General features: G+C 47.6%; 2 protein-coding genes across 2 annotated transcripts in view; both read left to right on the top strand.

Annotated features, from left to right (window-relative positions):
* LOC144110922 (uncharacterized) overlaps window positions 1-20400 on the top strand; it is a 33010-nt gene extending 12610 nt beyond the window's left edge. Inside the window, exons 6-12 of the mRNA XM_077643990.1 lie at window positions 3984-4078; window positions 8250-8685; window positions 12599-12749; window positions 14982-15159; window positions 15618-15672; window positions 18277-18371; window positions 20268-20400. Of these exons, the coding sequence (XP_077500116.1) occupies window positions 3984-4078; window positions 8250-8685; window positions 12599-12749; window positions 14982-15159; window positions 15618-15672; window positions 18277-18371; window positions 20268-20400 (1143 nt within the window). The remainder of the gene's footprint in view (window positions 1-3983; window positions 4079-8249; window positions 8686-12598; window positions 12750-14981; window positions 15160-15617; window positions 15673-18276; window positions 18372-20267) is intronic.
* A 468-nt stretch (window positions 20401-20868) lies between these two features.
* LOC144110921 (uncharacterized) lies at window positions 20869-25903 on the top strand. Its single transcript, XM_077643988.1, has 3 exons — window positions 20869-21288; window positions 23633-23987; window positions 25243-25903. Exons 1-3 carry the CDS (start codon window positions 20869-20871, stop codon window positions 25725-25727), a joined length of 1260 nt encoding a protein of 419 aa, XP_077500114.1. The 3' UTR covers window positions 25728-25903.
* Window positions 25904-26765: the final 862 nt, after the last annotated feature.

Raw genomic sequence — 26765 nt, 5'->3', positions numbered from 1 at the left:
GGCTTAATCTGTCTTGATGCGCCGTTCTCGTGGCTTCAGCAATCTCTCTCCATGTATTGTGAATACCCATGTCTAGGAGTCTTTCAGTGGAGGTGCTTATGGGCAGGCCTAGGGCCCGTTTGTAGCATCCCCTTATGATCGTGTCTAGTTTATCCCGTTCTGAGGCGCGGATCTTCAAGTAGGGTGTAGCATAGCTTATCCTGCTGATAACGTATGCTTGCACCAACTTGATCAAGATTTTCTCTCTGAGCCCTCGTCCTTTGAGTGCTATTCTTCTAAATATCCCTATGGCTTGCGCCGCATATCCCTCGAGCTTCTTCAGGGTTTCCCCGTTGTATCCGTCGCTCTGAATATGCAGTCCTAATATTCTAATCCTATCCACCATCGGCACGGGTTGTCCTCCGACCGTGGTGTTGAAGTTGTCACTTTGAGTCTCAAGTGCCTAGGATTATACACCAGAAGCGCGGATTTCTCTGGTAAGCACGCTAGCCCTCTATTCGCTGCGTAGTTTACCACTACGTCCGCTGCCTCCTGTAGTTTATGCTCTATTTCGGCATCGCTGCCCTGATTGATCCAGATGTTTACGTCATCAGCATACATACTAAAGTGTATGTTGCCAATCTTTTTTAGCTTTTCCGGGAGACCTCTCATAGCAAGGTTAAATAGAAGCGGGGATAAGACCGATCCTTGCGGGGTGCCCCTACTCCCTAGCGTAATTACCCCCGACTCTATGTCTTGATATCTGATTTTTGCTGTTCTATTTGTCAGAAAGTCCTTTATATAGTCATAGGTTTTTTGTCCTGCTCCTATCGCTTGGAGTTCCTCTAGGATCGCCTCGTGCTTTACATTGTCGAAAGCTTTTTTGAGGTCCAGCCCAAGAATTACTTTTGCATCCCTAGAACTGGAGTCTATGATGTCATGATTCAGTCGTAACATTACATCCTGAGTGCTTAGCTTTGGTCTGAATCCGACCATCTCATCAGGCCATAAGCTGTTATCCTCCATGTAGCGAGTTAATCTCGTTTGAACTACATATTCCATCAACTTTCCTACGCATGAGGTTAGGGATATTGGCCGGAGGTTCTCCAGCTTGGGTGGCTTGCCCGGCTTGGGGATTAAAATTATGCTGGCCTCTTTCCATTGTTTGGGTAACTTTCCTTTTTCCCATACTTGTTGCATGTATTTTGTGAGAGCAATGACGGACTCGTCATCTAAATTTCTAAGTATCTTATTTGTTATACCATCCGGCCCTGGGGCGGACTTTGTTTTAAGTCTGATTAACTCCGCTCTAACCTCCGCCTCCGTTATGGGTGCGTCGAGCTCCTCTCTTACTGCACCTTTATAAGCCGGCAAGTCCGAGCAAGTTATATTTCCTATATAGGTCTGTTCTATTGCCTTTATGAAATCCTTGTCTTCCCCCTGGTAGGCATGTCTAGTTTTCTTTAGCTTAATGTTCGTTTGAGTTTTCGATTGAGTTGGGTCTAACAGGTGGCGTAGGATATTCCACGTCTTGGCTAGACTCATTCCTTTCTCCATATCATCGCATACGCCGCACCAATTATGTTCACATAGCTGCATGGCGTACCTCTCGATTTCTTTATTGCGTCTAGCTATCCTCCTTTTCAGGTTCCGGTTCCACCTTTGTTTTTTAAGCCTGCGTTCTAACCCGCGTTTTGCCTCCCACATGTGGAGTAGCTTGCTGTCGGCTATCGCTGGGGCGTCCTGTCCTTGTAAAGTTACTGTTTCCTTAGCCACATGCTTTTTAAGCTTGCTCGTCCAGCTTTCTATGGTTCTGCTGTGCTGACGAAAACATTCTGGCGGGGGAACAATAATAATAATTGGTTTTTGGGGAAAGGAAATGGCGTAGTATCTGTCACATATCGTTGGACACCTGAACCGCGCCGTAAGGAAAGGGATAAAGGAGGGAGTAAAAGAAGGAAAAAGAGGTGCCGTAGTGGAGGGCTCCGGAATAATTTCGACCACCTGGGGATCTTTAACGTGCACTGACATCGCACAGCACACGGGCGCCTTAGCGTTTTGCCTCCATAAAAACGCAGCCGCCGCGGTCGGGTTCGAACCCGGGAACTCCGGATCAGTAGTCGAGCGCCCTAACCACTGAGCCACCGCGGCGGGTGCCGGACCTGCAAATCCTAGGATGCATTTCTGCATACGCGAAACATTTTCTACTCTTTTCCTGGATGCGGGATGTAAGCATTGACTACATTTCAGGTAACACTTCCCTGTCATAGTCTAAAACGACAGCAGTTTGAGGCTCGTTCCCTAGGTTTCGCGCCGTCGTAGTAGTAGTAGTAGTGTTTGTAACATCGGTAGTAGTTTTAGTCGGCGTTGCAGGAGCGTGCTCACCATGGGGAAGGAAGACGGAATTGCCCTAACGTCACTCTTAACATCACTAGGACGCGCATGGCAACACACTCGAATGAGTTGTCCTAACCCAATGACGTGACGCCTGACAGCGTAGAACCTCTCTCTCGTAACTCCTTCTACTGCAGTGACGACCCGAAACGGATCATAAACTTCGTCTCGCATAATCATACGTTGGTCCGACACCTCGAACACATCTCTTGCCAATTATCAGATCGCGACGCTTCCTTTGTGACTATCAAGGACTGAGAGGGAAGCCCTACGAGGGCGAGTGTGCCTGAAAGATGAAAATAGTGGTCTATAAATCTACAGATATTCGTGGACTTCTCAATTTCCTTTCTTCAGTAGATTACGAAAACAGCATATCTAAACAGACCTTGCCAAATGTCGAGTTATATAGTGGTGACAGTCCTGTCAGTTTTCGTGCTTTAACATTGGAACTGCCATCAAATATTTATCACCGTTGCACGTTTAAAGCTTCGACTGCGGAGAGGAGGGGGGAAAAAGTTGAGTATATTTGGTTTTTGAGGAAACGGAAGGGACAGGTACTCTCTCACTCCTCCGCGGGCAACTCAACTGCGCCATGAGGGAAGGCATGAAGGTGATAGTGAATGAAGAAAGAGATGATAGAGATGCCTTGGTGGAGGGCCCCGGAATGGAATAATTTCGACCGTCTGAAGATCTTTAACGCGCACTTACATCGCACAGTACACGGGCGCTTTTTGCGCTTCGCCTGCAACGAAACGCGACCGCGGTGGCCGAGATCGAATCCGGGTATCCCGGCTTAGCGGCGCAGCGCGCAAATCACAGCGCCCAAACACAGTCTCCAATTAGACCCGGTGGGGAAACGATGAGATCGCGGGAGAGGGTGATTGGGGGATCCTTTGGCTCGCGTTCAACGCCACGCCGTTGGCACGTGGTCTGTACAGAGCTAGCTCTTCACCATGACCGTTCGATGAAACGCTGCCGTGTACTCCACGCAACGCCGTCACTCCTTTGGAGCGGCGTTGTTACCGTTTTGCGGCTGCACTCAGGCGTCTCCCGCAGACACGATCATAACTGCCTTGACTGAATTGAGCTCACTAACACATATTGGTGTACCCGGGTTCGAACCCGACCGCGGCGGCAGCGTCGTTTAGATAGAGGCGACACGCAAAAGGCGTCCGTGTGCTGTGCGATGTCAGCGCACGTTAAACATCCTCAGGTGGTCGAAATTATTCCGACTTCCTCCACAACGGCACCTCTTTCTTCCTCTCTTCTCTCACCCTCTCCTTTATCCCTTCCCTTACGGCGAGGTGCAGGTGTTAGCCGATATGTGAGACAGACGCTGTGTCATTTACTTCCACCCAAAACCAATTTTTCATTTGCCGGCGTTGTGAGCATGTTTTGCCAAGAGAGAAATTTAAAAGGCAGGTGGGACACCTATGAATGTATAGAATGACTTTCTGCATATAAGGGAATTAATCCACTTTGCCATCGCGTCATACCCTTAAGGCGGAGCTTAAGTGTTCCCTCCCGTTTTTTAGTATATTTGTAAATATTTCTAGAGCGGCCACGATTTTTCTTTTAAAAGTCCTTCACATTGCGGTGAACTCTCGCAGAGCTCGGTGCGCCACGCCCTCTTCCAGCGCTGGTTTATCAAGGTGCCCTGCAGCAACGCCACGAGCAGCTTCTGGTCTCTCAACTACAGTGAAAGGTATGCATACGTGTCTCTGTCGCACGCTGTGTGTGACGGAACTCTCTCACAAGTTTATTTACTTCTAACAAATCAGGAAGCCGAATTGGACTTGCGCAGAACGTGCACTGCTGAGGACAGATAAGCAAGGGTTGATTAGAGGAGTGCAGTGGCTTCTAATTAAAGAACAAGCAAAGCAGTGCACTGCACAACGAGTGCTACATAAAGTCCGGTGGGCGGATAAGTTAGGAAGTCCGCGTTGACAGGCTAACAGCCGCTGGCGCAGGTGATCTTCAAATGGAGATATAGAGAGTAATTTCAAGTCGAGTAAACGAAGCCAAATTGATGGTAATAGTAACAAGAACTTGACCCAACTGAACGAAAGCTTATCAGTAGTATACAGCGGGACGGTGCAGCCCTTGCCTTACGGCGCCCTCTCCCGTGTCTGTTCCTCCCAGCGAGGACGCGCTGCAACCTCATACCCGCCCACACGAAGACCGGTCCTCTTGTCGAAACGTTGGGAAGCCCCCTGAGGCTTTCCGATCTCTCTTGTTCACTTTGTAATAAATTCTCGACAAAGGTATTTGTGAACCGAAAGGTGTTTAGGAGCACAATTTTTCCATACATTGTACGATTTAACTGTAACAATCAATATAACTGGAGATCTGTCATCACGCTTTATTTTTATGTGTGTTAACGTTTTTCCTAACATCAGAAGTGTTCCCCATTGCTCCTTTACATCATTTTTATATGCCTAATGTGAACAATGAAAACACTGTAAAAAGAAGATATATCTGTAGAATTGACCAATTACTTTCAATATGTCTATAGCAGTACCTTAAAGCTTTCCAATATTAAAAAGTTTTGGCCAAGAATGTTGGATATGGGTTCTCTGATTGCTTTCAGTAAGAATAATTCAATAGAGGCCACGTTTGGGCGAGTTGGTTTTCCATGCTGAACGTAGTAGTAGAAAACATTTATTCCAAAAAGGTAGGCTAGAGAGGCGAAAATACAGATTTTGGGTGGAGTCCTTATTTCAGGACCCCAATGTCCACCGCAGTTGCTCTTGGTTGGGATATCAGGTTTCGCTTCGTCGCCAAGTCAGAGCTGAGCAGGGCAGACTCCCACTGTTCCTCGGAGTGATGTTTGTCTAGTTCGGGGGGCTTGGGACCGGAGCAGCCCCATGTTACATGATATGTTGTTGGAATTCCGCCACACCAGGGGCAGATGCTGTCATATCTGACAGGGAAGATGATGTGGTACTTGTGTAGGTTAGGAAAGGTGTTCATCTGTAGTTGTCGCTATTCCCTCGCCTCTGCCGTCGTTAGCTTACGGTGTGGTGGGGGATAGACTTGTCTTTGTGTTCGGAGAAGGAGGAGGCGCTCGCCGTACGTAGAGGGGAGAGGGGTGAGGTTCGGGAGGTTAGTCGGTCAGTTAGTATATCCTCGCGCTAGACTGTCCGCGGCCTCGTTTCCCTCGAGCCCCTCGTGCCCAGGAGTCGAAGTGATTTGGTGCTTGCATGTGGAATTTTGAACTTGTGGGGTAGTCAGAATGGGAGCGACGGAGTGTGGAAGTGTAAAAGCGCAAGAAACAAGGACGTAGAATAAGACCGACAACACGAGCGCTACTAAGAATGCTGAAGGCACACAGAACAAGTCTTTGTCTGGAGTGGGCCATTAGGTGAGTGGCCCGCACATTCAAAGTAGCGCGTGCCCGTTTCCACGGGAAACAGCCTGTACAGACGCCGCGGTTGGATTCGGAGTTCCCGCGTTCGAACCCGACTGCGGCGGCTGCGTTTTTATGGAGGGAAAACGCTAAGGCGCCCGTGCGCTGTGCGATGTCAGTGCATGATGTCAGTGCACGTTAAAGATCCCCAGGTGGTCGAAATTATTCCGGAGCCCTCCAGGCTCCACTACGGCACCTCTCTTTTCCATTCTTTTTTCACTCTCTCCTTTTTTTGTTCTCTTACGGCGTGGTTCAGGTATCCAACGATATACGAGACAGATACTGCGCCAATTTATTTCCCAGAAAACCAATTATTATTATTATTATTATTATTATTATTATTATTATTATTATTATTATTATTATTATTATTACGCCATTAACTGCCCCCATAGACGCCCCTCTGTTTGCTGGCTGACTGTTTGACGGGAGATTCATGGTTGACTCAAATGTCGACTAGCAGTTTAGTGATAGATCTTACATTGATATTACATTGGGCATTGAGTCTTTATTGCACAAGGAACCGCCTCATTTGGGCAAGGCAGTGCGCCGTTTTTCATGGACCCTCCAATTTATTCCGTCAGTAACAGAGGGGTTGCTGCGGTATCTGCTTCCTACCGCGTCCACCACATTTGCTTTTGCTGCTCTGCTAGTGTTTTTCTCATGGTTTCATTTGTGATATGCGTCTTTTCTGTTGTTCTGTATGTTCCCCGTTGTGACTCCTCGTTTTCTTGTGAAGGTCAAATAAGCTTTTTGTAGCCAGTTGCTGTTGAGCTGGCTGTTTCGGCACATGTGCTAAGTATGACGGCTATCTATAAACTAGATTACGAAGCCACTACGCAAAATTAGCGCAACCTCGTTCAGCCTCTGCCGAATCCTTAATCTTCACTTTCCATCATACGCTTCTACCTTTCTCTCTTCGACTACTACCTTTTCCACATTCATCGCTTTACTGTAGCTGCCGGTTACGCCGACGACAACGACGCTGAGGCGCAAGCCAGAAACGGGCACCTAAAAGCTGCTACTAAAAATATATGTTTCAGGAACTTCATGCACGCTTCATCGCAGCGCAAACCCGCTGTGGGCGTATCGTGCACTTCAAGGGCTGCCTTCTCTCCATCTGTGTAAATAATTATTTACGATTGCCTATCCAGGCTAAGCGCGGAGCGTTTGTTCCTAGTCCATTCGTTTCTAGCACATAGGAAGCCGGAAGTCCTTAAGAAGAAGGGAAAAGATTCCCTATACCCTTGGATCATCTTTGTCTGCTCTTGCAAGTATCCTTACAAGTACCTCTCTGTTTATGGGGCTTTCACTGCACCACGATGAGTGTCGTTTCCTTCAGGAGGCAAAGCCAGCCTTTGACCATTTCGTGATGAGAGATCATTGGCGTGAGTGACGGTGTTATCTTTTGACGACGGTAACGAGGCAACGGTGTTTATGTTGGCGGCTTTGCGGAGCACTTATGGCACTCCTTTAGCTACAAATTTTTGCAAGGTAAGGAGAACCCCTTTCCTTACCTCTCTAGACATTTTGGCCTTTAAGGACGCCGTAAGGGCTCGATGACATGCCCGAGAAGCAAGCCCCATTTGCCTACGAAGCAAACCACATTTGCCTGAGACCGAATAATGGTGGCGGGTCCGAGTTCACTCACAGTAGCCGCGGCCAGGAGACTTTGCTTGACTGTGATACAAGCACACAAATAACGAGCACATTCACACGTACGTTCCAAGCCTGTTCCTCGAGTTACAGGAGCGACCACTCTAGCTCAGACATGCCCGAAAGCAAATTTGGCCATGGTACGTGGTTTCCCTCAAGGGTGGCTACCAGTGAGGCTAGAGACTTCATTGCTATGGTTAGCAGGAGTCAGTGAGGCATCTGTGGTGTCTACTGGTGGACATTGTCGCCCGAGTGACGCTTCAAGAGGTACGCGATGACGCCTGCAGGAGGCGACCACGAAGCTGTAGACTTCCACACCTGTCTTGGGGAGCATACGTCAAGCGGAAAAACGAATGTCATTGTAGCCACGGAAGAACCCAGCGAAACCCAACTTGCCTCGAATGCAAAACACCGCGCTTTCGTTTCTATCCGGCATGACATCCGCAAATGACCGTATTTTCTTAATGGTAGCAGACCGCAGCGCGTTTACGGATTCCGTCCAAGAAAGCCTCAGAAACCTCTTAGCGCTGCAGTACACTTCCCTGGCCTTTTAACGGCGCTCGTTTCAGGTGCTCCCCTTGGTATTCGCAGGTGGCTTGCTGCACGCAATAGCTTCAGCAGGAGAGTCTGTCAGGCGCGAGAAAGGCACTTTAGATTAACGGTGCCTCGAATCTTTGTTGAGACGTAGTGGCTAAAGTCTGACAGGACCGGTCACCTCTTCATGGGCTTCTTTGCGTCCGAACTCCTCACAGGCTTCTTTGTGTCCGAACTCCTCACAAACTTTTTTTCTCCTGCTGGTTTCCTAATACAGACCTCACGATTGGATCATGCCCAAGAAAGAAGAGCAGGGCCGACCAAATGAGACAGCGGAGGCATTGAATTTCGCTAGCGACCTGGGGCCGGTGCCTTCCCCTGCGAGGACACCGCCGGACTTGGAGCCTCCGAGAGACATCGAAATGTCGTCGGTGCCCACGGCTGGAGCGTCGCAGGTGCCAAATGTCTCATCGCAGAGCCAGGAAGAGACGAGTACCTCAGGCTCGCCTCTGCCGGTACTGCTGTCACGGACGGCGCAGGCGACGCCGAAGTCGTCTCCCTCGGATTCTAATCCACCGTCGCCGACGCCACAGTACAGGGACACCGGCGCCTCGAGCTCGGCTCCAGCTCGTACAGAGCCGACACCGGTGGGCATGTGCACCGGCCTCAAAGAAACTAAGACGGTCAGCTGTCCAGGTCCCTTACCCGTGCAGGTACGTGCTATCGGCACCCTGAAAACCGCTTCACTCTTTCACTGTGCGCAAGGCAGAATCTCACGACTCGTTTGCACAAGCTGATGCACGCGGTAGCCTCGTGGCTTCAATTGGTTCATTTGCATATCGTTTTGTACCACATTGTCGAACGTGACGGCAGACCCTTCTTGAAAAACGTGTGCACGTTTCCTCATTCAGCCTGCCCAGCCTGAATCGGTTTGTGGTCAGAAATAATAATAATAATTGGTTTTTGGGCAAAGGAAATGGCACAGTATCTGTCTCATATATCTTTGGACACCTGAACCGTGCCGTAAGGGAAGGGATAAAGGAGGGAGTGAAAGAAGAAAGGAAGAATAGGTGCCGTAGTGGAGGGCTCCGGAATAATTTCTACCACCTGGGGATCTTTAACGTGCACTGACATCGCACAGCACACGGGCGCCTTAGCGTTTTTCCTCCATAAAAACGCTGCCGCCGCGGTCGGGTTCGAACCCGGGAACTCCGGATCAGTAGTCGAGCGCCCTAACCACTGAGCCACCGCGACGGGGGGTCAGAAATTCGTGGCTTCACATTGAAGCGCTGCAAGAGGGTGGTTTAAGCTCGAAAAACGTGCTTTTATTCTCGGAGTGCTTAAGACAGCCATGGTCATAGGGCTTAGTTTGGTACAATATTCACTCATAATGGTGGCTCTCGGCTCAACAGCCAGGAAAACTCACGGGTTTCATCCAGGTATGGACCAGCCCTTCATTAAGTGCCATCGACAAGGCACTTCGCACGGCGTCTGTTCACATCTTTCCGGGCTGGTTGGCATTACAATCAATGAATTACGCTGAGTGCTTTGCGAAATTGATTAATGTTCTTGTTTTACTTGTCGGCTGCAAGATTGGAAGCCAGGGAAGAGTTTTCCGTCGAGTGTGACAATGTTGTGGGCTTAATTACACCCGCTGTCGTCGAAGTTTCGTAACACGCGCGTGGTACGAGAATTCTACCAAATGAAATATACAATCAGTAAAGCCGCCCCTAAGTTGTCTATGGACACATGCACGCTAACAGTGGTGACAATATGGATTTTAAAGCAAATGCATTTCTTGTCTCACGAGTCACATGTACAGGACCTGTAATCAAAGCGTGTCGACTGAGCGTGACATCAGAGGATGCCCGTGCGAACTGGAATGGAAGGGACAGGTACAGTGTCACTCCTCCGTGGGCAACTCAACTGCGCCATGAGGGAAGGCATGAAGGTGATAGTGAATGAAGAAAGAGATGATAGAGATGCCGTGGTGGAGGGCCCCGGAATAATTTCGACCGTCTGAAGATTTTAACGCGCACATACATCGCACCCGCCGCGGTGGCTCAGTGGTTAGGGCGCTGCGTTTTTATGGAGGAAAAACGCTAAGGCGCCCCTGTGCTGTGCGATGTCAGTGCACGTTAAAGATCCCCAGGTGGTCGAAATTATACCGGAGCCCTCCACTATGGCACCTCATTCTTCCTTTCTTCTTTCACTCCCTCCTTTATTCCTTCCCTTACGGCCGCGGTTCAGGTGTCCAGCGATATATGAGACAGATACTGCGCCATTTCCTTTCCACAAAAACCAATTATTATTATTATTATCTATTTATATTTTTATGTTTTATTTTTACTTTCTTCATTTTTGTTTCCTTTCACTTATTTTTATGTTTCTTGTATTCCTTTTATTTGTCAGTTTTACTTATCACGTCCAAGTACTATGTCGACGTCCGTGGCTATTGTGTCGTCGAAGTGTAATTAATTAGGTAATTGCAATTCATCGACGAAATGCTTTCTGCAGCAAGATCTCATCATGCACAAACAGAGTCAAAGTTGTGCACATTTATCTTCACAGAACGACGTAATCGTGCGGAGAATGTTTTGCTGACACGAAACGCGCACAAAAACACGGGCTTTGTCACGTCAAAGTGTGATTTTCGCGTTTAATTAACTATTTACAATTCATCAACCAGACTTTCCCCATAGGATGACCTCATCACGCACTATATAACACAATCAAACTTTTACATATATATCAGCATAAAACTACACTATCGGGCAGAGAAGCTATGTCGACGTCTGTGGCTATTGTTACGTCCAAGTGTGATTTCGCGTTTAATTAACTAATTTTACTACATCAACCAAAATTTTCTCAAAGCGAAATCTCATCACACACTATCCAACACAACGAAACTTTTTAACATTTATCTTCACCGAACAACGTAATCCTGCGGAGAATGCTTTGTTGACACGGAATTCGGGGACACAGCCATCTAATGCTTCCGCATTAAAAACAGTCACTTTGACATGGCACCTCGTTATGTAATTCACAAGTGGCACGTTTCTGAGTGGGGGTTTTTCTCCTGGATATTATTCGAGTCCAGCATCTTTAGCAGCTGAAGGATTAAGTTCTCATTGGACAACTACCACGGACCCGAGAGACGCAGGTTCGATCCTGGCCGCGGCGGTTGCATTTCGGTGGAGGCGAAATACTAGGGACCTCATCCTCCTGTAGGAAACGCCTCGCTTGTTTCTAGAGTCCGCCATTTAAACGACTTGGCCACATTTTTGTTATATCTCGCAGAGGTGTTCTAAGTGCCTGCAGTTTTGGTCGTCTATGACTGCTTGCAACCTTCCTGAGAGCTTCATGTTAGAGCGCCAGAGTATAGTCTTGCACCCCGCGCGTCCTTCCTTCTTGCTCCATCCTCCACGCTCCTCACTTTTCATTTAATGCAGAAGCACTAGAGTTATCATCACGCCATAACCTCTCTGACGACTGGTGTGACAGCGTACGTTTCCTTTTTGGCCGAGACGGTGATAACGGCACCGGATGTCGTGCGTCCACAAAGGACAATTCAAAGAGTGCCACCCACTGCAAGCAAATTCAAACCACTATATGCAAAGTAGATTATGGAGGATTGTGCGACAGCAGTTTGCCGTCCTGATCGCTAAAAACTGGCATAAGTCTAGAATGTGGTGATACTGAAAAAATGCGAAAGCATCATTTGACCAAATGGCCTTTACCATAAAAACCGTTCACATAAAAGCCTTAAACCTAAAGTGCTTTACCCAGAAGGCCTTTACCCTGAATGCATTCAACTTAAGGGCGTTTGACCTAAAGGACTTCACCATATGCCTATGACGTCACTATCACTAGGTGCATGTTTCAGTGCGTATACTTATTGACTAATTGTCCTTTTCTTGTTGCGTGACGACTTGATATCGAAGGAACTCCAAAGCTCTCGCCTTGTATTCAGAGGGAAAAAATTATGATACCTGTGCAGTACACCTTAAAGCGCCCCTGCCTTCAGATCACGTATACTCCTGATAGGGCTCTCCAAAATGACCTGACGACAAAATGACTACGTGTAGCCGTACGCTCATGTGATCTCGAGTCAGTTGTCCTGGTGGGCCTGGCAGCGCCTTAAGAGATGCACAGGCTGGGGAGTGAGCACTCTAGGCGACGTCATTATGTCACGTGATCTGTGGTCAGATAATTACATAGTCGAAAATAACGTGACATTATCACGCTTTCTACAGCGTCCGTCCACGTCTCTTGAAGCCCTTGCCCACATACGCAGCGTGTGTTCTGGCAGTAGAAGAGCGTTATTTTCGGTTGCGACCTATCACAATTCCCAGACCATTCCGCTCTGAGACCTTCCTCCGTGCGGTTGTAATAGTAGTAAGTTATTATTGAGCCGATCACCCTTTTATTGAGTCTTAAAGGGAGTCTATTACACGAAAGTACTCGTGCTGAGTAGAGCTCACGAATACTACGCCAATTTTCGGCTGCTCGGTGAGGCATCATTAGTAGGCTTAATTTATAGCTCCGTTAGTAGTGTTTCTCTTTGGAGTTGAGTTTTTGCAGAGCCTAGCGCATTGTGACCTGTCCTCGTCGTCCCTGCCACAGGTCGAAGAGGAGACCAATGCGCTCTCCAATGCCTACGTGTCCAGCATCATGCCGGACATGAGCACCGTAGTACAAGCAGCGAGCGACGTTCCGTCTTGTGATGGCCACCAACACCGCTGCGGCGAACCAAGCACGAAGAAGAGACGCCGCGGTGAGTGAGAGCTGTGTGCCACATGTGCTGTCCGGTGCACTCCTGTCGGCCAATTAAAATCCGAGGTAGGCAGTGTTATTTTCGTCCCGGACCATGCACATATCCGCACCAGGTCTCCAAGGTGAACAACCTGTAGTCTCTGGACCAATGTAGGTAAGGGAAGTCGGCAGAACGGATTCGTTACCATGTGAACAGGATAGTAAAACCCTTCACCTTAGGTCCCGTTATGAAAACGATGTGTGCCTCGAACCGCGTCCGTAGAGGTCCCTTTATGTAGAGCCGGAAAGCTTCCAAGCTCTGCCACTAGTAACGGCTAGCGGCTGCTCCAATTAGAGAGCTTGAGAATAGCACAGACGTATTAGCGTGGGCGTACACCAAGATATCGGATGTCTACTGTGCACTTGCACCCGCAGATGGTCTCTCTACCTAACCACATAGCTACCACTTCACGTGCATAGCAAACAGCTGGCAATCCGGTATTTCGGATTGCCTTTAACATGGTTAGAACTGTACTCCCCCGGGAGCACATGTAGACGCAATCCTAAAGCTATAGTGACGATCCTCGCTCTGATGCTCGTCACAATAAGCGCATGGTTGTGCGTGTTTGCATTTGAGCCGTTAGTGCTCGACCCCTCGTGAAATGGGTGGCTGCGCAGAGCAAACCTGGCCCACAGATACGGGATGCCGCAGTCAATGTATTTGTCATTCACTTAGAATCAGCGAAAATAGCAAATGCTTATGGTAGTGGGGTTGTATATGTACTGACGCTGAGTCCCGTATGTGTGCGGATATGTATGCTTGGCTCATCCTGACGTCAGAGTGGCCGCCATGCAAGTGCACAGTGTCATGGCGCCAATATATGGATTTCCAGTCGAAAAAAACTTACCGGATCGTGCCCAAAATATGGCAGTGTGTTCTATATGTTTGCGGCAATGAATGATGATTTTATGTAGTATTTTACTATTTTTCTGCAGCACTCCAGTATATATAATTGATACTTTTCTGTGGTTCTTTCTCGTACGACAATGAACTGCACGATAGTACTGAAAATTTCATTCTCACTACAAAAAGTTTTGTTACTAAAGGTCAACGTCAAAATACAGCAGAAGTCTGCTGTAATGGCAGACATTTTTCCTTGCGTTGTTATACTGCTTGCGCCTTTTATCAGACCGCCTTAACAAGCGCAGCTCAAAGTGTGCACAGGCGCGCTCTCCATGACGTCACGCGACATTGCAGTGAGGTTGACATCGTTCTTGTGTATTATTTACTTAATAATTATTGACGGATTGCCCCACAACCGTGTAATTTTCGTTGTTAGCGTGGTGGTGGTTGCGGCCGGCCACGATTAATGTTCTAGTGGATTCAGCCCTATACACTCTGGGTATGGGGTTGTGTCTTCTACTAAGTGGTAGGATTGCGGTCGTCTTTCTACAGCTAACAGAAACGGCGCTCCTTATTTTCTGAGCATCTGACGCATGAATGATTTGCCAAGTCATCCCCTATGCTGACAAGGCGAATTTGATACAACTGGGCAGCCCTCCCCGTGCACCCCCATTTCATGTACTAAACCCCATACATGTCCGCTGGAAACGTTACGACTACAGATAGTTTTTGACAGAAGCAGCACATCATGTCTTCCTGCGCTTTAAAATATCGGGATCTCATCCACGCGTAACTTAGGATGGGCAGGACAAATAGTTATTAATCAATATAACTTATATATCATTTGTAAATCGTGTGAGGTAAAGCCGCTAGCAATATGTTTCCAACGTTGTGAGTGCTTGATTTAATGCAAAAAGGGTATTAAACGCTTTTCGATGTCCGTCAAGGAGTTCAGGGTCGTAACTTTTACCGCGAATCAGCAGAGATTTAAAAAAAATGGTTTGCATTTTCATAATCATTACTGTTAATAATACAGGAAGGGAGTAGGGGGGAACAGACACAGAACGCAGGGGCATGTGCAATAGTGCAACACCACAGCACTGGCTTTCGATTTATACCGGGACTGCAAGGATAAAAAAAATGACGTTCAACACGAAGCCTCTAGTTAAGCATGCGATTGGAGGCGGATCTTAATAAAGCCCCTCCATGACGTTTTTTTCCGACGAGTTAAAGCGGTAGCGTCATGGAGGGGCTTTAGATCTTAAGAACTGTTGCATATTGCAAAGCCTTTTCCATCAGATTGAACTCTGAACTACTTCTTTTGCCACATTGGGCTTGGTCTATACTTAGGAAGTACTGAGGACACATGCACGGTGGACAGGGCGCCACCTGGTCGCCTGGGAGAACTGCTGCCCGCGGGCACCTGTCTTCGGAGGCCGTCAGGCTACATAGTGCAGCACGTCGCTAACATTATCCACAAGAGTCCGCGGCGAATGTTGCGCGTGCAACACATCTACGAGGCACTGAGGTGAGCCCCTCTTCGCACGAACGATCTAGAAGGTATCTTGCCTGATCGCGAAGACCTCAGGTTGCATCACCGTGTCCTAAGTGTTTCAATGCTTATTGAACTAGCCAAAAATGACAAATCCAGACATTTCGTGTCCCCCAGTCCCACACTTTCCCCTTGCTAAGTTCTGGGTCTCCCCCGGCTCAGTATGGTCACGTGGGGTCCTGACGGACTGCGGCACGTCACGGAGACTGTATGAAGCAGCAGTCCGGGAGGACCCCACGTGACGTGCATTTCAGGCATTTTGTCTCGCGTGTGAGCGGCTGTCTTCAAGATGTGCCAAACTTAAAACGTCCTAAACGAACTGCGCTTCTCAGTACGAGTGATATGAGCAACACATGTAGCTCGATAACTAAAGTTACTCTGAATCGTCACTCGTCATTTGGGTGTTCTCTCTAACCTGCCTCCCCAATGCGCAGGAACAAGTTCCCGTTCTTCCGCTTCGTGGACAAGGACGGCCAGGCCGCATTTACGGTGAGCGGAGCTAGGAAATAGAGAAAGGAGAAGAGTGAATGAGAAGGGCCATTTTTTGGAAGAGACTACTTTTTGACAATGTATTTAAAACCACCGACATGCTGGTCTGCCTAGTGGAGGTGACTTTAAGAGGAAAAAAGGAACAAAAAATAATTTGCAAAATATATTTACAAGAAAATATTCTTCTAACGGGAGCTGCTATTCCAGCAAACTCTGTATTCTTTTCGAAATACCTTCTTATTCCTCTTGTTCATCTTTCTACCCTTTTGAACTCAGTGAGGTGACATACTTAACCTCTTATCTATGCGGTGGTGTACGCAGTTATAAGCTAAAAATGGCCGTGTACCCAATGTGCGCTTACAAATAAATCCAAGCTATTTATCATTATCCAGCTGAGGTTAGAGAACCTGTGTTGTTCAGCTGAGCTCTGCAGTGCTGACGAAAAACTACTGTCGGGGAAACCGGGCCCTGCAAACCCTAGGATGCATTACTGCAGACACGAAACATTTTCTACTCTTGTCCTGGAAGCGGGATGTAAGCATTGACTACAATTTAGCTAACACTCCCCTTTCATAGTCTAAACCGTGAGCTGTTTGAGGCTCGTTCCCTAGGTTTAGCGTAGTAGTAGTATTAGTAGTAGTAGTCGTAGTCGTAGTACTAGTAGTAGTAGTAGTAGTAGTAGTAGCAGCAGTATAGTCGGCGTTACAGGAGCGTGGTCACCATGAGGAAGGAAGAGGAAATTGCCCTAACGTCACTCTTAACGTCACTAGGACGCGCATAGCAACACACCCGAATGAGTGGTCCTAAACCAATGACGTGACGTCTGACAGTGTAGTTCCTCTCCCTCGTAACTCCTTCCACTGCAGTGACGACATCCCGAAACGCATCATAAACTTCGTCTCGCATAATCATACATTGGTCCGACACCTCGAACACATCTCTTGCCAATTATCAGGTCGCGACGCTTCCGTTGTGACTATCAAGGACTGGGAGGGAAGTCCTACGAGGGCGAGTATGCCTGAAAAATGAAAATAGTGCTCTATAACTCTACAGATATTCGTGGCCTCCTCAATTTCTTTTCTTCAGTGCATTACGAAAAGACCACATCTAAACAGATCTTCCCGAATCTCGAATTAGATAGTGGTAAGAGTCTTGTCAGTTTTCGTGCTTTATCATTATAACTGCCATAATAATTACCACTGTTGCAAGTTTAAAGCTTCGACTCCGGAGAGGGGGGGGGGAAGAGTGGAGTAATAATTGTTTTTGCGGAAATGAAATGGCGCAGTATGTCTCATATATCGTTGAACACCTGAACCACGCCTTGAGATAGGGATAAAGTAGGGAGTAAAAGAAGAATGGAAGAAAGAGGTGGCGTAGTGGAGGGCTCCGGAATAATTTCGGCCACCTGGGGATCTTTAACGAGCACTGACATCGCACAGCACACGGGCGCGTTAGCGTTCTGCCTCCATAAAAACGCAGCTGCCGAGGTCGGGTTCGAACCCGCGGACTCCGGATCAGTAGCCGAGCGCCCTAACCACTGGGCCACCGCGGCGGGTAAAGAGTTGACTATATTTGGTTTTTGAGGAAATGGAAGTCACAGTAACTGTCTCACCCCTCGGTGGACAACTCAACTCCGCCATGAGGAAAGGCACGAAGGTGTAGCGAATGAAGGAAGAGATAGATAGAGGAAACTTGGTAGAGGGCCCCGGAATAATTTCGACCATCTGGAGATCTTTACACGCATATGTATCGCACAGTACACGGGCGCATTTTGCCTTCCGCCTCCAACGAATCGCCACCGCCGCGGCCGAGTTCGAAGCCGGGTATCCCGGCTCAGCGGCGCAGCGCGCAATCACAGCCTCCAATCAGAGCCGGTGGAGAAACAATTAGCTCGCGGGTGAGGGGTATTGGGGGATCTTTTGGCTCACGTTCAACGCCACGCCGTTGGCACGTTGTCTGTACAGAGCCAGCTCTTCACGATGACCGTTCGATGAAACGCGGTCGTGTACTCCACGCAACGCCGTCGCTCCTTCGGAGCGGCGTTGTTACCGTTTTGCGGCTGCCCTCAGCCGTCTCCCGCAGACCTGATCACAACAGCCTTGAGTGAATTCATCTCACTACCACTAATCAGAGTACCAGGGTTCGAACCCGACCGAGGCGGCAGCGTTTCGATGGAGGCGACACGCAAAAGGCACCCGTGCGCTGTGGAGATGTCAGCGCACGTCAAAGATCCCCAGGTGGTCGAAGTTATTCTGGTCTCCTCCACAACGGCACCTCTTTATTCCTTTCTTCTCGCACCACCTCCTTTAGCCATTCTCTTACTGCGCCGTTCAGGTGTCAGCTGATATGTGAGACAGTTACTGTGCCATTTCCGGCGTTGTGAGCAGGTGGTGCCAAGAGAGAAATCTAGGAGGCAGGTGGGACACCTATGAATGTAAAGAATGACTTTCGACATATATAGCAATTAATCCACTTTGCCATCGCGTCATACCCTTAATGCGGAGCTTAAGTGCCCACTCCTGTCTTTTTTCTTTTTGTAACTGTTTCGAGAGCGGCCTTGATACTTATTTGAAATGTCCTTCACATTGCTGTGAACTGTCGCAGCGCGCGGTGCGCACTGCCCTCGGCCAGCAGTGGTTTATCAAGGTGCCCTGCAGCAAAGCCAGGAAGACCTTCTGGTCTCTCAACTACAGTGAAAGGTACGCATACGTGTCTCTGTCGCGCGTTGTGTGTGACGGAACGCTCTCGCAAGTTTATTTGCTTCTAACAAATCAGGAAGTCGAAATGGACATGCACAGGGCGTGCACTGCTGAGCACAAATAAGCAAGTGTGTCTTCGGGGAGTGCAGTCGCTTCTAATTAAAGCCAAACATAGCAGTAAGCAGCATAAGGTCCGGTGGGCGGATGAAGTTAGAAAGTCCGCGTTGACAGACTAACAGCCGCTGGCGCAGGAGTTCGTTAACTAGAAATATTGAGAGAGTATTTTTCTTCTCGAGTAAACGAAGCCAAATTCACGGTAATAGTAACAAGAACTTGGCCGACGATTTCAGTACTACCTGATGCGAAATTTTAAGGCACCTTGTTTTTGCGACATATTCGGGCAAAATACTTGGATGACTGTAGCTATGCGAACCATGTCGTTTCTCGCACTAGGCCTCACATCTATCGAACTAAACGAAACCTCACCAGTGGTGTACAGCACGACTATGCAGCCCTTGCCTTACGGCGTCCTCTCCCGCGTCTTCTGCTCCCTGCGAGGACGCGCTGCAACCTCATACCCGCCCAGACGAAGACCGGTCCTCTTGTCGAAACGTTGGCAAGCACCCTGAGGCTTTCCCTTCCCTTTTTCACTTTGTGATTAATTCTTGACAATTGCATTTGTGGACGGCAATGTGTTTATGAGCGCAATTTTTTTCATATATTGTACGATTTCACTATAACAAACAATATAACTGCACATCTCTAGTGATCAGGCTTGATTTTGTTTTTGGTATTAACGTTTTCGCTAACGTCAAAAGCGTTCCCCATTGGTTCTTTATGTCAATTTTAACTGCTTAATCTGAGCGATGGAAACACTGTAAAAAGAAGATTTTGCTACATATCTGAAGAATTGGCCAATTACCATCAATATGTCTATAGCCGCATCTTACAGCTTTCTAATATTTAAAAATTTTGTCCAAGAATGTTGGACATGACTTCTCTTATTGCTTCATATAAGAACGCTGAAGACACAGAGGACTAGTCTTTGTCTGAAGCGGGCCACTAGGCGAGTGGCCCGCACATTCAAAGCAGCGCGTGCCCGTTTCCACGGGAAACAGCGTGTACGCCTTTAACGGCCCCTTTAGACGCCCCCCATAGACGCCGCTGTATTTGCTGGTTGACGGTTCGACGAGTGGATTCACAGTTCACTCAAGTTGCTACTAGCAGTTTAGTTGTAGATCTTACACTGATTTGAATATAATCGGCCACGGTAGTGTGCGAAAATTAAGGGGCCCACAGTCTTAATTGCGCAAGGAACCGCCTCACTTGGGCAAGGCAGTGCGCCGTTTTTCATAGAACCTCCAATTTGTGCCGCGAATAACGGATATTAACCTTATTTTTTTAAATACGGCGGGGTGCTTTAAGCACTCTCGAAAGGGTCAGCCCAGTAATGCACTGCCTCTGGGACCAGCCCAAGGCATACTAGCGCGCGTCTTCTCTTCGGCACGTGGCAGCGATTGTGGCTCGGCTTGAGCAAGTAGGTAGGCCCCTGCACAACAGCAGCACCAGCAGCCAGTTACGGAGGGGTTGCTGGGGTTGCTACTTGCTACCGCATCCACCACATTTGCTTTTGCTACTCTGCTAGTGTGTTTTTCTCATGGTTTCATTTGTGATATGCGTCTTTTCTGTTGTTCTGTATGTTCCCCGTTGTGACTCCTCGTTTTCTTGTGAATGTCAAATAAGCTTCTTTTAACCAGTTGCTGTTGCGCAGGCTGTTTCGGCACATGTGCTAAGTATATGACGGCTATCTGTAAAGTAGATTACCAAGCCATTACGCAAAATTAGCGCGACCTCTTTCAGCCTCCATCCGCTCTATCCTTCATCTTCACTTTCCAGCATACGCTTCTACCTTTCTCTCTTCGACTGCTACGTTTTCCACATTCATCGCTTTACTGTAGCTGCCGGTTACGCCGACGTCAACGACGACGAGGCACAAGCCAGAAACGGGCACCTAAAAGCTGCTCTCTAAAAATATATGCTTCAGGAAGTTCATGCACACTTCATCGCAACGCAAACCCCTGTGGTCGTATAGTGCACTTCAAGGGCTGTATTCTCTCCATCTGTGCAAATAATTATGAACAAACGCCTCTGCAGGCTAAGCGGGCATCTTTTGTTCCCACTCCATTCGTTTCTAACACATAAGAAGCCGCAAATCCTTCAGAGGAGAGGAAAATATTCAATATATCCTTAGATAATCCTTGTCGGCCTTTGCAAGTATTCTTACAAGTACCTCGCTGTTTATGGGGTTTTCACTGCCCCACGATGAGTGTGGCTGCCTTCAGGAGGCAAAGCCAGCCCTTTATCGTTCCATGATGTGAGATGAGTGATGTGTGTGACGGTGTTCTTTTTTCACGAGAGTAATGAGGCAACCGGATTTTCGTTAACCACTTTGCGGAGGACCTGCTGGTTTCCTAAATACAGACCTCGCCAATGGATCATGCCCAAGAAAGAAGAGCAGGGCCGACCAAATGAGACAGCGGAAGCATTGAATTTCGCTAGCGGCCTGGGGCCGGTGCCTTCCCCTGCGAGGACACCGCCGGACTTGGAGCCTCCGAGAGACATCAGAATGTCATCGGTGCCCACGGCTGGAGCGTCGCAGGTGCCAATTGTCTCATCGCAGGGCCAGGAAGAGACGAGTACCTCAAGCTCGCCTCTGCCGGTACTGCTGTCACGGACGACGCAGGCGACGCCGAAGTCGTCTCCCTCGGATTCTAATCCACCGTCGCCGACGCCACAGTACAGGGACACAGGCGTCTCGAGCTCGGCTCCAGCTCGTACAGAGCCGACACCGGTGGGCATGTGCACCGGCCTCAAAGAAACTCCGACGGTCAACTGTCCAGGTCCCTTACCCGTGCAGGTACGTGCTATCGGCACCCTGAAAACCGCTTCACTCTTTCACTGTGCGCAAGCCTCGTATCTTCAATTGGTTCATTTGCATATCGTTTTGTACCGCATTGTCGAACGTGACGGCAGACTCTTCTTGAAAAACGTGTGCACGTTTCCTCATTCAGCCTGCCCTGCCTAAATCGGTTTGTGGTCAGAAATTCGTGGCTTCACATTGAAGCGCTGCAAGAGGGTGGCTTAAGCTCGAAAAACGTGCTTTTATTCTCGGAGTGCTTAAGACAGCCATGGTCATAGGGCTTAATTTGGTACAATATTCGCTCATAATGGTGGTTCTCGGCTGAACAGCCAGGAAAACTCACGGGTTTCATCAAAGTATGGACCAGTCCCTCATTACGTGCCATCGACAAGGCACTTCGCACGGCATCTGTTCACATCTTTCCGGGCTAGTTGGTATTACAGTTAACGAATTACGCGGAGTGCATTGCGAAATTGATTAATGTTCTTGTTCTACTTGTCGGCTGCAAAATTGGGAGCCAGAGAAGAGTTTTCCGTCGAGTGTGACAATGTTGTGGGCTTAATTACACCCGCTGTCGTCGAAGTTTCGTAACACGCGCGTGGTACGAGAATTCTACCAAATGAAATAATCAATCAGTAAACCCGCCCCTAAGTTGTGTATGGACACATGCACGCTAACAGTGGTGACAATATGGATTTCAATGCGAAAGCATTTCTTGTCTCATGAGTGACATGTAGAGGACCTGTAATCTGAGCGTGTCGACAGAGCGTGTCATCAGAGGGTGCACGCACGAACTGTCAATCATACGTTATGGTGGTAATTTTTAAAATAGTTGATTAAATAATCTTGTAATTAGCACAAATTATTAGTTGGCCAAATCTTTTAATTTATTCTACAAATTAGTCGAAATAGATAATTAGGTTAAATCAATCGGTAATTTAATCGCACCGATGAATTCCTTGATTACTGAATTAATCACAGTTACATTCAAATAATTCACCCGAATTGTTATTTGGCAATTAATTACCCGAATTCATTAACTAGTCCAATTAGTGAATTGCTTTTTCAGACATTCATAGCTAATTGAATTTGTGGATTTATCTCATCCGTTAATTCAACAAACTAATTAATTAGTACCTTGGTGTGCTTGCTAGACGCTCTAGTATCGGGACGCACGTCTTTGGATGTGGTAAATTGAAAATTTGTTTTGAGGAAAAGAAAGCAGGCAGTAACTGTTTCGCATATCTCGGTGAACACCCGAACCGCGTCGTATGAGAAGGGATAAAGAAGGCAGTAAAAGAAGAAAGCACACGGGCGCCTTTTTGCGTTTCGCCTCCACCGAAACGCGGACCCCGCGCTCGGGTTCGAACCGGGGTACTCCGGCTTAGTATAAGACCGACTTAACCACTGGGCCAGGTTAGAGCGAAAATACGACTTAAAAACGGCAAAAACATAAACGAACACGCAGCAACATAATCGGCAGCAGTAAGAGAAATGCTTTCGCATTAGCGCACTTGAGCAGATTTAAGTGCACCCATGAAATTTAAATTAATGATGAATTTACAGCGTTTAGTATGCTGTCACTTTGTGACCGCTTCATCGCATCACCTATATGCTTTTCAAAAAACATATTTCGTGCGCTACTCGTCATGAAGGTCATTGGAAACCTTTTTCTGAACGACGGGTGCAAAGCACTTTTCGAGTAGCCCAGTGCCGGTGCAATATCACGTTACTGATATTGCGGTATGTTACTCTAATATAACAAGGAGAGCACAGCAAGACTCACCGAAAACCAGGAGCTTATCATCCTCCATCTGTTCCACACGGCATTGCCCTAACCCATTCATCATTTGCCCCCTATGCTGAGCGCCAGGGGGACATTCAGCGGTGGCGTTGAAGCGCGCAGTCGGGAGTTGTCTCTGGTCGCCGCTGGCGGCGCTGAAGCTGTGCATTATAATGCTAAAATCAAGACAAGACCAAAATTTCATAAGTCGTGGCTAGGTGGCTTGAGCCATCGCCTGATTTAAAAGGTTCAGCTTTATCGATCCATCCACCTATCCATCCATAATAAAGTTAGCAAAAGGCGTTAAGAAGATCATTGGCGCAAAAGCAGAGAGGGGACAATGTCAGAAGGGTAGGATTAAAAATGTATTTGAACGAAATGACAAATACGTGAACCGATTTATAGCATCGTTTAAGGAATATAAAGAAAAAGTGAATTAACATGGTGGCAACTGCCACCGGGCACCTCGTTTCAAAGGGGCTCAACCATGCGTGCATCCATATCGGCCACCTTCTGTAACTTCCCTACCGAGTGCCATCGTCTGCTCACTGCGTGCAGGAACCAGCGGCAAGGCCCAGCACCGCCCCACCGCTGATCGGCACGGCCACGTCTCCACAGACGGCGCTTCCGGCGGTGGTCGGCCGTTCAAGAGAACCGCACCAGCCGCAGCCACAGCCGCAGCTGCAACCGCAGCGGCAGTTTGTGGGATGGCCTCATGGCAACGCGGAACGTCTCTACGCACTGCACGTACCATCGTTGCAGGACTACGCTCCGCAGCCACAGCCGCAGCTGCAACCGCAGCGGCAGTTTGTGGGATGGCCTCATGGCAACGCGGAACGTTTCTACGCACTGCACGTACCATCGTTGCAGGACTACGCTCAGCAAGAGATGCAGCCACCATACGGACGCCGAAGTAAGCACCCTTACAATGCCCCATTTCCGTGTGGATGTATCTCTGGCAATACTACGCCGCGAATTTTAATTATTCGGCTTGAAGGCCGTGGAAAGCATGTGGCGAGCTGTCATATCGTCGTACCCTATAATGTGACGTGCCAAGATTGTAGCAATATATTTCCCATCGGTATAAAATAAAAAGAACATTAAAGAGTGCTTACGTGAGATGAACGCCAGTGGTCTCGAAGTGAGAACGATGAAAAACTCAGTGTCTGCGTGCTTCCGAGCATGCCAGTCACCTTAGTGTCACATCGTTATTGAGGCTGTCCAGTCTAACGCAGTTGTCAGGAAAGAAAAAGTATTCAAAGGAGCCGTTTATGATGACATTGTTACTGTCCGAAAATAAAGCTTATCTCGTGGCGCAAGCTTTTGAGAAGGAATGTACAGTATGTTGCTCGAAAATAAAGCTTATCTCATGGTGCAAGCTATTGAGAGGGAATATGCAGTATGTTGTTTTGTACGTTATAAATGCATAAATTGGCTGTATCAGTGAGGTCATGTCATCAAAACGCATCCGCATACGTTGTGACGGTCTTAGAATAGGTAGGATCAAACGAATGGTTGTAATCGAAAGAGCATGATGTGAGGATGATGAGAAAAAAAAATTGTGTCGATAGGATGAATAGTTAATTAGAGCCAAAAATGTCGATAAACCGACGAAATAGCGTGGACGTCGATATAGTGAGTGGATGGGAAAAGTACCGTGGACGGCAAAAGGGTGCGAAAATAGGCAAATGAGTTGAATTAAAGTTTCAAACGACATGAAATGTGTTTCATGAGTGATACTTAAGCGAAGAAGTTTGAGTGATATAGAGTTATTAAGCGTTAGAACCAAATTTTGTTAGGCTGGACGGTGATATAGTAGGCAGATGGGAAAGCAGACCTGGCGCCAAATTTTAAAACGAATATGTGATTGGAGTAAAAGGAGATGTAAATGCAGTAAATGTGATTAATAACCAAGAGCAAAAAGGAAGAAAATGGGTAATATAATTGCAATCAATAATCGCAACCATTGAGGACGTTTAATTGATAGCCAATAATTGAAAACAATTCCTTAACTACTAAGTTCATTAATGCTAATAGGATGTGTCGACATATGATTTTTATAAAATAATGCATCTTGAACATCCATCCGATCACATCCCATCCCATCCTATAAAGCATCTTGAGCCTCTATACTTAGCTCGTTGTCGCAACCTCCTTCCACACCGCAGGGCCGGGTGACAACTACAGCCTCAGCTGGGACCCACACGCCAGGGTCGGGAATGTACTTTCCGAGGACAACTTTTATTCGGGTCGTCCCTACGGCATTCAATCTCCGCCAAGACCGCCAACCATAATTCACTCGGCATGGCAAGGGCCAGAATTGCAATGGACACCGACGGACGCCAGCTTCGTACAGCTGTTGCCTCAAAGAGAACCACCGCTGAGTCGGCAGGAACCTCTGTCACGACGCGAGAGACCGGCTTCACCACAGGGACTGTCGTCACAACAGGATCGACAGTCACTACTGCACGAGGACCTGCTGTCAGAGCACGAACAGCCACTGCTGCGCAGTTGCCGCCCCCAACAACAGGGAATGCCACGGGTAGAGTTGGACGCGATTCGCCTGAATGGCAGGCCGTACGTAGTGCGGAATGCGAGGCGCTCCGCGGACGACCCTCGCGCAGTCATCATCGAGTGCTACGCAGCGCTCTAGCGGCCGACTTAGAGTCACCAGAGGTCGGCGCCGACTGCTGCCAGCGAGTCCCACCTCCTCGTCCACCCGCGTCACCGCATTTCTGACGCTGTTTGCTAGTCGCTTGAGAGCAGGAACTTGTTCCTGCCGCCTGTTCAGAGCGTGGATAGAGACAAAGGGGCCGAGCGTAATTTCTGTCCGGGCTTTAAACACCATTGCCGATTGTAAAGGGCGCGCGTGTGGTGCCACGGTTTGTCAACTTGTTTCGCTGCGTGTTCTAGGCGTCGTTGAAGTCTTTGCCGTCAGGTTTTCAATCGGTTTGTTTTCGTAACACCTGGCATACGTTGTGTTCTGAGCGCTGTTTTGGTTTTTCTTTGTTGTAATATGTTGCCTATTGTTTTTGAAAAAAATGTCTTTGAAAAAAATAAAGGAAAAATTTCCGGGGGCGAACTTGTCTGCATATGTGCAGTGATGCGAAAGCACTTCTCTTACTGTTGCCCATTATGGTGCTGTGTTTTTGTTTCTTTATGCCTAAGCCGTGGACTTGAAGCACAGATACGAACTCTTCATGATGAAATGGACAAATTAATGTAATCTAATTCAATTGATAATTTTATTCAGTTATAAAATATTTAAACGGCTGGATTAACTTTCTTATCAGATTGTGGAGTAATTAACTAGTTAATTCTGTTAGTATATTTAACTGAACGTGATTGAAACTAATTCAGTGATTACATAAATCATCGATCTCATAAAATTAGCGACTAATTCGAGAAGTAACTTATCTTATTTACTAATTTTTTTATTTATTTAAAAAACACCTCTAAAGGCCCTCACGGGTGAGGCTATTATATAGACAGGTAAAGGAAATAGATCGAGACCAAATTAAAAAACTAACAGACGAGAAAAATTTATTATGGGACTTAGGAATAAAGTGCATGTCAGTAATAAAAACAAAATAAACAAAAAAAAATGTAGGGAGCAGCAAACTGGGAAAAATTATTTCCTGGAATACAACCTATACAACTTCACAGAAACCACAACGTTAAAGTGAAACAA

This window comes from Amblyomma americanum, chromosome 11 (genome assembly GCF_052857255.1).
Source record: "Amblyomma americanum isolate KBUSLIRL-KWMA chromosome 11, ASM5285725v1, whole genome shotgun sequence".
NCBI classification, from domain to species: Eukaryota; Metazoa; Arthropoda; class Arachnida; order Ixodida; family Ixodidae; genus Amblyomma; species Amblyomma americanum.
Note: the sequence above shows the minus strand (reverse complement) of the source record. Positions and strands in the feature narration are given on the sequence as shown.